At 40.3% G+C, this 15478-nt stretch overlaps 1 protein-coding gene across 1 annotated transcript; it reads right to left on the reverse strand.

Moving 5' to 3' along the window:
• Nucleotides 1-7588: 7588 nt before the first annotated feature.
• Nucleotides 7589-14979, reverse strand: LOC117934979 (myozenin-2-like). Its single transcript, XM_034857012.1, has 6 exons — nt 14611-14979; nt 13711-13800; nt 12735-12901; nt 10912-11047; nt 8706-8889; nt 7589-8124 (listed from the first exon to the last, which is right to left on the reverse strand). The coding sequence occupies exons 2-6, from the start codon at nt 13790-13792 to the stop codon at nt 7899-7901; spliced, it is 795 nt and encodes a 264-aa protein (XP_034712903.1). The 5' UTR covers nt 13793-13800; nt 14611-14979; the 3' UTR covers nt 7589-7898.
• Nucleotides 14980-15478: the final 499 nt, after the last annotated feature.

Consider the following 15478-nt stretch of genomic DNA (forward strand, 5'->3'; position numbering starts at 1 on the left):
TTTAGTGAGAAAAATAGCCTTCTATTTATTGTGGTAACCCAACACAGTTTCAATATAGACAACATGACTAATTTTAGATGTTTAGATTCTGGAATACATATAATATTATAATCATATAATCTTTTGTACAGGTCAGTCTACTTTCTCAGCTGCCATTTTCTTTGTAACTATCAAACTCACAAGACGTTTTGAGTGTCATTTTTGCAAATTCAAAACTTTTTTTCTTCTTTTCAATTGACCAATTCAGTTGCAATATCTACTTAATTGAGACTGAATACTGTAGGAGAAAATTCACTTCAGTAGAGTTTTGTGTCACCTTCCATGAACCCCCTGGAAATCTGTTTACACAATTAGACAAACCATGAATCTGTTGTAATATCAAATGTGCCAATTATTTTAACCAGGCCATATGTCCAACAAGCTGTGTAAAAAATCTTCAGCTTTAAAAAAAAATCAGTACAGTCACTCATTAAGGCTGAGGAAACGGTATGCAATGATTGAGTGTGCGGTGAGGGGTTACAATGCATTAGTGTGGTGCAGCCTTTCCCCAGGAAGTACTTAAAAGGGCCCATTGAGGAGACAAGGCCGTTTCCCTCCTCACACATTTCCCTGAGGAACAAATAATACTTCCTCTTAAGAAAAAAGTTCATGAGTGTGATAATAATCAGTTTGAGTGATGTGAGCTTTAATGATCTGTAATGATCTTGGTGTAAAATGAATCACCATACTGTAGTAAAAAATAACCAATTCAACCTTCAATCATTCTGGAGGGTTGATTTAAAAGATGAACAAATATTGCTAAAGTATTTGGTTATCAGTGTGATGTCTTGAGCTCACAGAGAAGATTCACATTATGATGTTGGACATTCCCACCCTGACTGTAGGCCTACTTGCTAGGGCTGCCACTGAATATCTTATAGTACCTATAAATTATGGATCTGACGGCTCAAATAAATCAGTTCTTTAACAAGTTCCGCAAATGTAAACTTTTCTTTTCTGACCTCGGTGGTGAGGTTGCAATCTAGCCGTGAATCTGACCATTTGCGCCCTGTCAGCATTGCAGCCTTTACTCTGAGCCAAAAGTCTAAAAATGACTGTATCATTGCACTGACACATCATTGCCTGCCTCGCATGCACTTTAAATGACTTCTGCAGAGTAGTGGCTCATTGGTTTTTGGATATTTTTTATTTTTATTATTTTTACAGAATTTTATTGGTTTGTCACTTATACACTTTGCCATCATTTCAACAGCGCACAAATAGAAATAAGCGTTTAAAACGTTTAAAAAAGGAAAAGACAAAATACAAAATATGAGAAAACATAAATATTCAAATAGAGCCACTCCAGCAAACCACTGATCCTATACAAGTTTGATGCAATTGTGAAGGGCATATTAATTTAAGACTAATTAGCAAGACTTTGCCAGCTCTGCAAGTAGACAGATGTCCCACTGAGAGCTGGTGCCATTGCCCTGACTTGTCACCTTGAAAAAGCCCCAATGAACAGCAAAAGATCTGCTGACCACAGTGGATAGCTCGAATGACCGACCTGTACCCTTTCTTTTCCTGGGTGACTCTTTTTATAATTTCACCAGCACCAACAACAACACTAGTACATGTCAACTTTGAGGAGTCATGTTTGCTTTTAATGTGATGTGTTTTATTTAGCTTTTTCTCTTACTGCCCAGCCACCAGGTTGCCAATGCCAGTTCAAGTGGGGTATTTTTAGCACCATTGTCTGGCTTTTCAATCCATATTTACTGTACTCTATATCCCTGGGACACAAAGGGAAAGTGGGGCAACAATTCCAAAACATGTAGAATATTAGAATAGAATACATATAATATTAAAAATGTATCTGATTAATCACAAAGCAAGAATCAATTCATTAAACACTTTCTGATGGGGATATACTGTAATAAAACATACATGTTAATGAGCTTCAGCTGGTTGAGCTGCTGATCTCATCTACATCTGCAAAATTCAAGTGTGTAATTAAAATGTGAATTTAATCTACTCAAGTCTCAGCCTTGGTAATAATAAATGTCCTAGTTTGTGTGGATGTTCGTGTATGTGCGCGCAAACCTGGATGTGTCATGCAAAATGCAAATTATTCAAATGGAGCTTGTACAAGCACAACAAGTGAAAAGTCATATGAGAACACAAGTTGTCCTGACAATGCTCATAAACACAAAATAATTATGGATGTTTGTCAAGATACATGTGTGTGTGAGTTCAAACTGAGATTATCAATCAAGGTCGCTCAATTTAAATAAAAATGCCCTTTTGTCACTTTTTGCAAAAACTGCACAAAGTGGAATGACTGAACAAAGCCAAGCTTGTAATGCTTGTGCACACCATTTGTTGTGTTGCTATCAAATTACTACTAATGAGGAACCACACAGTAGTGAATGCCCAGTTGTTACGTAAGAGATTAGACATGCTTGAACGCCGCAATGGGGGCCATAGAGGAGGTGACGCCCCTTAAGCAACTCCTGCTATATTTAGCTGGGGATTATAATCCGGTAATGATGAGTTTGTCTAAACGAAACCACTCCTCATGTTCCTCAAGAACAAACAGTTCTTGGTGAGGACTTTTTGTTCAACTACTTTCCAGTTTATTTCTAGGTTGTGACATCTGGAAATTCATTTCAGTGCAGTCAAATTTCAAAATAAGAGCCCACAGAAAACAGATTTCCCTCACTGATTAATTACAACAAAGTTTACTTTAACATCTTGTCTACATTGTATATTATTCACTGGAATGGTATTTGTTATTATGATGTTCCAACCAGGGGGCATTTTAATAATATATCCTCAGAGCAGGTTGGAGATTTTTCCAACCAAGAGGAAAGCCAGTTCTGTGTGCATATATTTAACTTTTTTATCCATTTGTAATTCTCATTTTCTTTCTAACTCCTAAGTAGGACTGTGCTCATTTATTTACTGCAGAAAAGTGGATGACATAAGCATCATTTTTTGGCAATTGACCATGTTACATTAATTCTGGAGTGCAGCCAAAGGGGTGACTGTGATATATCTCACTGCTGTGTTTGCCGTATCCACGGTAGCTGCAGCGCACAGGAAAAGCATGCTATTGCCTCATTGCTGTCTGTTAGGGAAAGTAATACCCTTCATTGACCAAGATAAGGCCCATTTATTATTCTCTCCCTGGCAACATCATCTAAAATTGCTTATTCCTCCAACTTCAAATTAAGGACATATAAAGCTATTTTCTGCTTTTTATCAGCCATATTACATGAGAAAAGAGCGTTTTACTTGTCACCTGAAGGTCCCAGTGCTACAGATTGTTTACTTACTCATTGTTTAGTAGTTTTAAGTTAATCATTCTTCACTGACTACTAACCAAAGAGAAGAGGAAACAAATATTGACTAGTCAGGAACGTACATGAGCCCCCATGAGATGAAAGTCAGCTCCTGGATTACTGTGAGAGAACACCGCTCTAATTGGTCCCGAGGGTTTTTGCAAGTAAACAGGAACACAGTCTTGAATGTTCATTTGTCCAAACAGGCTTATTACTATCCTAGCTGTGTGCATCCTTCCATAAAGTGGTTTCTACAGTGGTACATTTTCTCTCTGCATTTGATGAAAATGAGGAGACATTGCTCAACGTATTTCCATATTTATTTGTACGAAGAAATCAGAGATTCATCCTGGCATCTAACTTGTGATCCCATCCACACACACACACACACACACACACACACACACATACACACAAAGAAACAAGCACAGTCATCGTTGTTATAGGAAAACAGTACATGAATGCAGGCCTTTCCCCCTAATGACACTTTGTGGATTGAACATTTTCTCTGAGCAAACCATAGTTCTACTCATTACCTCATATTATGTAATTTCAGTAGTGGAATGTGTAGCCTCAACACTCTTCACCTTACCTCACCGGCAACTCAGCACCACCGTACTGACCCCTAGGATGCCTTATGTTGACTCATATTTTTAGATATCCTATTGGGCTTTGCACTTTCCTGTGAGAATGACCACCTGCTGCACACATCCATCAGGCTTTGCAAATCCATCGTGTCATCAGATGAGAAAGACATAAAATGTTGACACACCATTAGCAGTGATTTGCAGCCATTTATGGATTGTCTTTGTCAGGAGGTCACTTTAACACAATAATACAAGGTTAATCCCAGATTTCCAACATGTCAGGGTGGACGATTTGAGCATAAACTCCACATCAAATCTAACGGTGAACTCAAAAGTGTGTCTGTAGGCTAAAACCTACGATAGAACCATGTGTCTCCCTCTACTGCTCAGCGCTCTTGCAGTTTTTTTCTTTCCTTCACAACACTTTTGTTTTTCATTCGAACCGTGCATACTAAAAGAAAACCTTCTGGGATATTGGCTGGTCATGGGGCTCAACCTTTTAGCTGCGTCTTGCTGCACACTCTGTGTTCAGTGCTGTGTCTGCAGATGGGAACCCGAGGGACTTTAGCTTTAAAACACGACTGTGAATGCAACAGCAGCAGAGCCCATTGTTAACTGCTTATTAAGATGCAGAAGGCCATCTGCTCAGTGGACTGAGCTTGGTCACGGAGTAGGCCTACAACGCAGGCAATGAACAATGATGTCAAGTCAAATTTGACATCTCTCTCACTTCTTGGACCTGTTGAACAAAAAAAAACATGTTCTCATTTTATCAGGCTTATTGTTACGTAACAAGTGGTCACTCTTAGATTCCTATCAGGTGTGTGTGCTGTTTCTCACCTCCCTAAAATCAATTTCTTAAAGGATTGCTCTGCATTTGAGCTTGCTGAGGCTTCACCGTGCTATCCCCTCAGTTGTTCCTGATGCTCTTATCTACAGCGATTTAGATGGACCAAGCATGACAGGTTTAGTCCCTTGCTTAAGGACGCTACAATAACTTTAGCCATTCAGTATGGGACAGTCAGTCCAACCACTAGGCCACCCTGTGGCCCGGAGCAAGCTGTGGAGCTTATAATCCGGTGTCCAGTGCCTGCTGTGCCATCTCATGCCAAAGCAAACACGCCAGAGGGGAAACTGGTTGCAGTTAGAGACTAGTAATCGAATCGTCTGGCTCCCCCACCCTCAGCCCGCGCTACGTTCCCTGCCAATAATATTTCCGTTGCTGCATTTTGATAATGGCTTACAATCAAAGTTCAATGAGAGTTCATGCCTGCCTTTGATAAACACTGCTCAATATTTACCGTGGTACTCGGCAGAGCTACTGGCACTGTCAGATTGTGGTCAGTGTGCTGTACACACCGTTCTCATGAAGAGGTTGGCAGGAGGAATTCAACAGGACTCAAAAAGGGAGTGCTGCACATTCCAGAGAGTCTCCGACAGAGGCAAGGAATGCTGATGCTGGACTTTGGCTGAAGGGAAATCTAAGAAGCATTTACTTATTCATGTTTACAGAAAGAGAAGCTGTCAATAACTAATACAAAATTGACTTTTAACTCTTATTGAAACTGGTCGAACCGAGAAAAGCGTTTCCCCTGCTCAACCACAGTTCTCATTGGAATGCAAATTTTGGGATTGATTTCCCCAAATGTTAGGACTTTTGTTTAAACTCTTCAGTCATTTGGAGGATCGAGTGACATCTTTTACACTGTGGGTAAAAAGTGTAGGATTTGGATTTGAATGAAGATGATATGTCGCTGACCTGGCATCACAAACAGAATAACTAGAGAGTGGTGTTATTTATATGTTATTGAAAAAAAACCACAATAAGCAGACATTGGTTTGGAGGACTGACACCCAGCCTGATACAGTACAGGAAATATTTTACATCTATCACTCAGTTTGCAAATCAGACACATTATTTATTCGACGTCAAAGCTCAGACATGTATCACCATGCCATGTTATCTAACATACAACACACTGTTATCAGATACACCTCCAGTGATATCCAACCTTCCTTATTTAAAGGTAATCTTCACTGACCTCCAGACTGTCCGTCACTGTGTATCCCTCACATCACATTTTGATCAATCAGACTTGACTTGTGAGATCATGGTTCTCTTGACTGTACATTTTACACCACACCTACAGTCACTCGAAACGTGCAAAGCAATTTTAACCTTTTCTCACAGGTAAAACGAGTGGATAATCACTTTTCTTTACCTTTATTTTTCTTTGAAAGGGTCAGTACATATTAATAAACATTTCTGTAAATATGCCAAAAAGCAAGTTTTTATCTGCAGTCCTTGCAGATGTTACAATACGCTCCCTGGCTTTAACCTTGGACTGCAATGATCAGTGATTGTACAGTAGGAGTATGATAATGTAAACGGAAAACTAAAAGGTGAAAAAGGGCTTTGAAATGTTTGATCTTCTGACTCTGTTTTCTTCAGTTATTCTACAATCACTGTTGGTAAAGAAGGATACAAAATATGCAAAGTGTTTGAGACAGTAAAGAGACGTATGAGTATTATAAGTTGCTAATATGTTGTTGAGGAAAGAATTTTTTTAATTTTAGACAATTTTTCTTTCATGTCTTCTTTCAGTGGAAAGAAGACATCCAAAATAGATAGCATATGTTTATTTTACTACACTTTATCTATTTGCGTCTTTAGATTTCTCCTAAGAATTCAGTTAGCATTAGATAATGCCTCTTAGTTAAACATAATCTCTCAGAAAATTTGTAATAAAACAATTAATTGTCTTATCGTAAGAAATCCACTGAGGAAGTTTCATGTTTATATCTACTAGTTAAAATATTCTACCCCATTCACCTGTTGTGTCTTGCAAAATGTATGGAATTTTACTATAGATATCTCTTAAGTCTGTTTTCTTAAAATTAGATTTTAGTTCTTATACGCTGAGGTAACAATCTGCACTTCAGTAGCACTTACACACACCAAACTTTCCAGTTTCATTCATCTACATTCTGAAGGTTTTTACAGAGGGGTTATTTGCATATCTTTCATAGCATGATTTAAACCAGATTTTATTCATAAAACCATGGCAAAAATTTTATTTTTTTATGGCTGTTGAGAGTTTTTGTTTTCCGATTAATGGAGTCATAAAAAAAGAAACAAATTCCATCTGTAAAAACCTTTGACTCTCATATGCCAACAAAACAGAACAAGACTTGAGAATTATCTAAATGTTGTAATTTCTGTAATAATAAACAGCAACTGGGAAGAGCTATGGAGTGGACACAGCTTATCAAACAGCCCACCCTAAGCCCATTCCTTTGACTTGGCAAAGCCAAAATGTGAGCGACACATCCATCATGATGCTCATGTCAGTGAAGCAGATTTGATTTGTCAGGCAGTGTGACCTTGAGGCTTGTTACAGTGGTTCACAAGTAGCTTTTCTCTCTCATACGATGTGATAAGTGATGGGTTTGCATACGAGTGTAACACACAGGCACAGCATCCTTTTTCTCAAGTGATCCTTCAGTGTAGCGCATACCCACTCACTGTGAAATCATTACCTGGGGGAATGTTGTGGAATTTGTCACAGATTTGTATCCATGTCCAAAACAGAAGCATCCCAGACCCTTTTAGTGGCAGAAATCCAAGTTCAAGCATGACAAAATTGAAAAAAATAGAAATAGAAAAAAATATGTACTTGTTGCATTCTACACCATTTTATTGAGCAAAAACGTCTCTGCAAGATAAAATACTCTTATGCACACTAATTTACAATACATTCCATTTCTTCCAGTAGTGTATCTGCCTACCATACAGGATGATTCATTCATTTGTGAGAGCAGCGTAATAGTGAACATCCCTGAAAAAACAAGGGATGCTACATGCCTGGTAACTTAACACTTTCTTTCACCCTGACTCTGTTCTGACCTAACGGTTACCCCGCCCACCATAACCTCTGGTGCAACAACAGAGTAGACAGCATCTCTGTGTGACCTCATTATGGGATCAAAGGTCCTCTGACTCAGGGATGAGCAAAGGCTCAAGGGAAACAGCAGGGAAGGGGGCTAGATCGCCCACCGACACCCACCCCAGAGCAGATCTGTTGAAGGAGGGTCGGTTGCCTCCCGCGTCCCCCTGGAGCTCTGGGTAGTCAGGGAGGGGTTCCACCTGGAGGGACTTGATGGGAGCAGGTCTGGGTGCCTTACCAAAGCCACCAAACGGGGTTGCCACCCTGGTGACAGGGTGACAGGATTTTAACAGTAGTCGTCATGTGTTAATGAGAGAGACTGCAGTGACATTTGAAGTGATGCAACTAATTAAAGCCAAGCAAAGAATTTGACCAGAGATAGCTGATTAGAGTGAGAAGCACACTTTTGTACATTGTGATTTAGATGGACAGGACTCACTCAGTCAGCATTTGTGTCCATGATGAATTAAAGCCAGCCTATGTTAGTTTTGAATAACAATATATCTCATTTGAATTTATAGGCAATAAAACACACCCTTGCTCAATTGAATACACTCAGAGGTTTTGCTGCTACAGCCTTACAAGGTGCGGTATGACCAGTAGCATATGGTTGCTGCATAAAATAAACATTACTGAGTCAGTTTTAATGCTTTATGAGTCTTCTCTACTTGTGCTACTGTATGTCATTGTCTAACATTTACCATCCTCCCACAATGGCCACAGTGACTGCTGTTTACCAAAAGATAAAGAAGCTTACTTTACATAACAAATGTTCATAGACCAGTTTGCATGTGTCAACTTTTTGAAAGTGGACATGTTGTAGGCATTTTAAACCTGTACGGTACCTGTTGAAACTTTTATACCCTGGTAGGTCAGGTTGGGGCTCTGGCTCGGACACATGGGTGAAGAGCGTGTCAGCCAAGGCCGGGTCAGTGGCGATGGCCTGCTCCCATGGTGAGTGGTAGGACTTTGGTACAGCTGTACGGTTGAACTTCTCTGGAGGGATGTCTTTCAAAGGACCTCCGTACCCTGGGTGGGTGTACAACATAGACAGTGATGATCAAAACAGGGCTTTCCATAGGTTTTCTCCATTTGTTTTACATGTATTTATTTGTATTTTTAAATTTTACTCCATTATGGAGTTAGGTTTGGGCATTTCAACGCACATGGTTAGTAATGAAGTGTGTATATAAATATATATATACATCTGCTTGAGTGCCCAACATTGCAATACCTTCAACATTTGTGTGTTCTTTCAGCCATTAAGCCCTTGTTAAAGTTCACAGCGAAACAAATCAAGGGGCAGCCTCTGTGTGTTTGTGTGTGTGTGTTTATGTGTGTGTGTGTGTGTGTGTGTGTGTTGTGTCTGTATGTCTGCATGTATGCCTCCCCCGACTAGTTTATGTGTGTTGATGGGAGAGGCCTATCCAAAGCACTATCCTTCAAACCCAGCACTTCACTCAGGGGGGCTTGCAAGCTCCGGCATTACATAACACAGGGCGTCATGTCACGTCCTAACCGCTCACAATGAACAATCCCCCTTCCTGAGTTTATGTTTTGCCCTGAGGAGGAAGCAGGAGAGACCAAACAGACCTGAGGAGAGGTTTACAGATTTTGGGGAGAATCTATTACAAAACATAGTGTAAAACATTTTCTGAGGCCATGGAAAGTTTTCTCTTGGTTGAGCATTTGGCTGAGTTGATATTTTTGTGGGAAAGGACTGTCACACACCCCACTCTACGCACTCTGTGTGGCGATGCAAAAGCACTGATAGGTCAGAAAGAAAGACTTTCCAAAACATTCAAATGTGGCATCATTTAAAAAAAGGGTCCAATAATCAAAAACACATTTGATTTTCATCTATGCTTTGGCACAAAATAATTCAAATGGACCTAAGAATACATTTTTTGAAGGTTTTAACAGCTACGGCACCAAGCATCCTGTGGTAAATGAACATGCATAGTTATTTCCAATTTCTAGCTAATACTTTCAAAATCTTCAATATAATATCAATTCTTGTCTTATTTAAGCTCTTTTATAATCTAAAGTTCAACATGTCTGACTACAGCCTGGTAAGTACATTTTGCATTACAGGGGCTTGGAACATTGGCGAATGAGTGTGCTATTACAAGAGTCTTAACCATTTGATACCTACTGCACTCTGGCCTGATTTCTGCTACAGCTGGAGTGACTTCATTGAGACACTGAAGGTTGGTGTCTGGTCCGGAGCTCCAGAAATAAAACCCCACCCCTGTGCTGAGGTACTCATCCCTAAATCAGTATTGGTTTTGTGTCAACTGGGCAGAATTTAGACAGGAGGGAGGATGTGAGTGCAAACCTGATGGTATCAGTGGCACAAGAGGCAAACAGGAAACACTTCCGTGGGTAAAAAATCAACATTACGTTCTTAAAAAAGATGGTCAAGTTGATTGTAACGAGAAGGGTGGGGGGCAACGAGAGCAACATGGGAATGTGGAGAAGTAAATACAGTATGAAACAAGGGAGTGGGATGAAGATAGGAAGACAGAGAAAAAAGGAGACAAGCAGAGAGAGGGAGAATGAACAACATGTAAGCATGTTCTGCCTGAGGCCAGAAGATTCCAGGCAAACAGAAAATGCTTTCCTTCACGATCAGAGCCTGGCTGAGTACATACAATGAAAAACAGCTGAATCCTTATCCAAACTCCACACATCCACCAGGAGCACTACCAACTCGCGTGAGCTGTACTACATTCCGTATTTAAAAAAAAATAAACTAAAATAAAACCAAAGAGGAAGTCCAGTGTGGCCCAATTCTACCAACCATGTAAATGAAGCCAAACCTTTACAACATATGACAGTGACAATCATAGATAAAGTACTCCGCTCAGGACTGGGCTTTGTTAGTGATGATGTAATAGATGGAAAGCAGTTGTATTGTTCTGCAGAAACAGAGACTAAGTAAGATCCCTGGTCACAGGTCAACTGGTTTGTTGATCCAACCTCAGCTACAGTACATCACTGCTGCAATGGCCTTTGGGTCCCTAAACCCTTGTGTGTATTGATACATACCCGGGGCAATGCTGTCTGGATTTGGCACCATGCTTCTGTCAGATGGCACAGCAGGCAACTGGTCGACATCCACATTGTTCTCGCCGTTGCGGCTGTCCGTGGCACTCCCATTCTCAGTCTGAGAAACCATTATGTTCTGAAAGAAAGATCCAAGAGGTGAGTTAAGCTTAAAAGAAAAGGTAGATACAAATTCAAAACCAATCACATTGTTGTATCTGATACAGGCGGGGCCAGAGGCGAGCTGCACCAATCACATTGGTGTATCTGATACAGGTGGCCATAGGTGAGCTGCACAAATAACATCAGTGTATCTAATATAGGCGGGGCCAGAGCAGAGATGCATAAATCACATGGGTGTATTTGATATAGCCGGCAAGAGGCAAGCTGCACCAATCACATTGGTGTATCTGATATAGGCGGGCCAGAGGCGAGCTAAACCAGTTAGCTCCACTGGTAGCTAAGCATCTGTGGCTCTGGACACGGCATTCCTTGTAGTGTTTTGATTGGTTGTAGTGTTATCCAATTGCGTGCAGTGAGATTTTCAAAGGCACGCTTGGTGCCGCCCTCGAAATGGGTGACTTAATTACTCGATGCCAGACCCTTAATCTTTTGGATTTGGGTCTGAATTTCCAGGCTACATTTTTCTTCCTTTTTTTCATGTGAACTCAAAGCAATTAACAAACCTTGATCTTCCACCAACAGAAGAAGCAGAGAAACTTATTGCGTGTCACTTTTCCCTAACATTAGGAACACTGTTTTGTGAGCTGGGACCAAATGTACCCAGGCATCCAGCTTTCATCCCTCTGAAAGATATGTATGATGATTTACTCCGGGACTTTCTTAGGAAATGTTGACAACTGGAAATAAAATCCCTCCGTTGCCCCGAGCAATAAACAAAGCAGAGATATGCGAGTTCTCCTCACTTCAAAGATGAGGAGAAAAAAACTTCCCTGGAGAATAATAATTATTTTATCTGTGGACTTCAGGGGGGCAATGAAAAGTATACAAAGCCACAAAAAAAACAAATGAAAGAGGATTTAACTAGGCTAAGTAATTAGATATAACAACGAGAAACTTACTTTCTCTTAATTCAATTTTAATGAGAGTTTTGATACTTATATTGTTTTATTTCTGACCAGGTCACGATAAGGACTGATTGTGAAAAAGGAAAAGAGGACTTGGCACACTGCCCATCCATACACAAAAGGACATTAATAAAGCTCCTTATGACTGCTGGAAGACTTTTATAACTACTCTTCTGTGCCACTCCATGTCTGGAGACCACAAATAACGTCAAATAAACACTTTGAATGCTTCATCTTTTCCACGTATACTTTGTCAGGATGCAAATGTTTTTTGAGTGATGGAAGAAAAAAAAAGACTGTGCTTGAAGAAAACACGCTCTGACAGTGTGACGTGTTACAATAACTACTTTATCAAAGTGTGTTTTAATAAAAGTGTTTTGCTAATCCAAATCAATCTACTCTGAATGTATGTGTATTTAACACATTTTTTAGGGAACTAAATTATTGGCCTTGTTGCAAGGAATTGACAGAGCCACTGTAGCGGTTTCCCTGGATCCAGTCTTTATGCTAAACTAAACTAATCACCGTCAGAGCTCCATAATTAATGCACATACTTGTACGTGGTATTGATCTTCTCATTTAATTCATGGCAACAAAGGGTTTCTATGTATTTTCCAAAAAGTTTAATTACTCCTGTAACAAACAATTGAGACATGATTCAATGATTTTTTTCTCGTGCATGTGTGTTATTGCATGTTTTCATTGACATGTGGTTATTGCATCACAGTTTCTGCTTACATTGAGCTGCTGGTTGTTTTCATTCTGGATGCTCTCAAAAGTGTATTTTTCTGAGCGTCTCTGGCGCATTTTGAAGAGACGAGAGCCCCGGTTTGAGGTAAGAGACAGCTCCTCCAGCATGATGTCCTTAGGCGCGTTGACTTTCTTCCCAAGATCCATCTCTGTATCTGGACACAAAGAGACAAACAAAAGACTAAAGCACTTGTGCATACAATAAACACTTGTAAATTGATCTGATGTCTGACAAGACAAATTCATTTTTGGATTTCCTAACACAAATTATATTTACACAGAAAAAAAAAAACTGCTGCAAAGAAACCCTACATGGATTGCTGACTTGGAACTCCTGCCGATATGATGAATGAGCAATTATGTCCCCTTGTAATCCACTCATGTCTAGTGCTTGTTTTGTGGTTAGCGCCACATGCTAGCTACTGCATGCTGATCACGGAGATGTCATAGGCCTACATGCAAGTGGTAGGCACATCATTTGCCAGAATATCTTACAGCTGTCAGTAGCCCTCAGACCCAGCCACACAGTTGTCCTTGCCCTGAAATAGCGTGTTCAAAGGACAACGACATAGGGATTAGTTACTTTGGCCCATAAAAGTATTCATTTGCTTATTTATAGTCAGGGGTCATAGAAGGGAGGGTTGGCAACTGCTGCACTGGCAAATGGTGGGCTCATATCTTCTATAAAGTGGGCATGTATGTGTCTAGCAGGGTGAACCAGTCTTTACAGTAAAGTTAATATGTCTGAGAATTAAATGTGTACTTTAAGTTATGGTGTTAAATCCGTGTCTCAGTCATTGGTGATAAAAAGGGAACGTAGGAGGGTGGAAGGAGCAGGATGTGAGGATAAGAAGAGAAGGTGAGATATAAACAGTAGCAAAGAAAGGATGAAACTAGAGAAAGCGAGAGAAACTGAGAGGTCAGAGGGATTAGAAAACAAGGAAGTGAAGAGGAGATGATATACCTTCCTGGGCTTGAACCTCCCTGCAGATTGCTGCCGCCTGCATTTTCCTCTCCCTGGTCGTCATGGTGGAGAACTGTGACATGGCTGCCCCTGGAGAGTCGGGGGTGAGGCAAAAAAGTCACAGGGAACAAAACACATCAGTACCTCCTGTTCCATGGTAAAACGAAAGACAAAAGCAAGACAACACGGCTGCATGTTGACCATCGATTAGCCAACATTAAGCATCCACACCACGCACAAAGACCCACCGAAGCACATAGAAGTGATTGAGGCAGTGAAAAGGGCAAAGTTAGCACATTCCTTTAAATAACCTTGGGCTGTTAAACGCCAAGCACACACTCTTCAGACATGGCAACCAGCTGCGTCAGGGGGCTGGGAATCAATATGTTTGAAATTACCCAAGTGGGCTGAAAGAACACAAGATGGAGACCATGGTGCTGTCACAGAAAACATGTGAGACAGTGAAGGAAATAACTCAGCGGAAAGTTTAGACCAAGGTGTCAACACATATGTTTCATTCCAACCAAAATGTTTTTCACTAAGTTTCTTGATGGAACAAAGGAGCCTATCAATAGCTAAAGTATATATGCCATGCAAATGACAGTTTTGGCTAAGTAGATTAAAAGGCGAGTTTGCAAAGTTTACTTTTAGCTTCAATAAAATCAGCCTCCGAACTTCCATACAAATGCCAAGCAATAAGAAGGAGGAGCAAAAGCAGTTGCTTTTGTCAAAAACATGTCTAAAAAAATAATTTAAGAGAATACAACAGGACAGCTGGGTGATTGACTGGAAAACAAAGAGGGAGCAACTGCAGGTGGTGGAGAGAATCCTGATTCAAAGTGGAAGTGTAACATTAGAACTAGACAGCACACCTGTGGAGAGGCCCGTGTGATGGCTTACCTGTCCTGAAGGACCCTCAGGGCGGAGTCTCAAGTTGCGCCTGTCTCCTCAGGGTAGGAAGTCAGAAAGGTGAGATGGGCAAGAGGTTCAGACTTAGTGGTGCAACCCGTGTGGGTGCTTGCGTGCCCCGGTACTGGGGCTTGTCATGCGGAGGGTGGGTAGAGGGGGCAGTTTCCGACCCAGCTGACTGAGTGACCGAATGAGTGGGTAGGTGTCCGATTGACTGTCGTCATTGCTATTTAGTTCACAAGCGGAGGGGTTACTAAATTTAGAGTGTCTTGCCACTACTGCTCACTTTGACCTCCCTCTAGCTTCTTTCTATCTTCCTGCCAGTGTTGTTACAGAAGCTGAAGGATCCGTATAACTAATTTCAAATCAGGAGTTCATGTACCACAGGGGCTTCTTCTGCAGTTGATTGAGAGTGTGGGAGAAATAAAAAAATAAAAAATTGAATTACCAATTAACACTCCAGCAGAGGAATTAAAAAAGATACTGTAACTTAAGGTTATGTAGAAATTGAATAGTTGGCTACAAGTTAAGGATAAATGCTATGTCATTGAGAAATGTTAATACAATTGTGAAAGTTATAGAAAACTAGTTTGTATGACCAGCTTCTGCAAATCCAAGTGGTCGAACGCAAACTTAACCAAACCGACCTAAACATTAGTTAATTTGTAAAAAAATGAACTATATATACAGTATATATACTGCATTTACAGTGTTTATATATATATATATATATATATATATATATATATATGTACACACACACATCTAGTTTAGAAAGAAAGTGATGGTAGTGTCGATGAAGGTGGTACTTGAGTTCATCTGACAAAGTCTGACCAAAAAGGTTGGGAAGGTTGGTCTC

The sequence above is a fragment of the Etheostoma cragini genome, chromosome 19, assembly GCF_013103735.1.
Source record: "Etheostoma cragini isolate CJK2018 chromosome 19, CSU_Ecrag_1.0, whole genome shotgun sequence".
In the NCBI taxonomy this organism is placed as follows: Eukaryota; Metazoa; Chordata; class Actinopteri; order Perciformes; family Percidae; genus Etheostoma; species Etheostoma cragini.

What these genes read in the sequence shown, in the direction of transcription:
- LOC117934979 (XM_034857012.1), bottom strand. Translation starts at nt 13,792, where the DNA reads ATGTCACAGTTCTCCACCATGACGACCAGGGAGAGGAAAATGCAGGCG. An exon ending in GGAGGTTCAAGCCCAGGAAG is followed by an intron (nt 12,902 to 13,710) that starts GTATATCATCTC and finishes CTTTGTGTCCAG; the next exon opens with ATACAGAGATGGATCTTGGG. An exon ending in GGGTATAAAAGTTTCAACAG is followed by an intron (nt 8,125 to 8,705) that starts GTACCGTACAGG and finishes CCCTGTCACCAG; the next exon opens with GGTGGCAACCCCGTTTGGTG.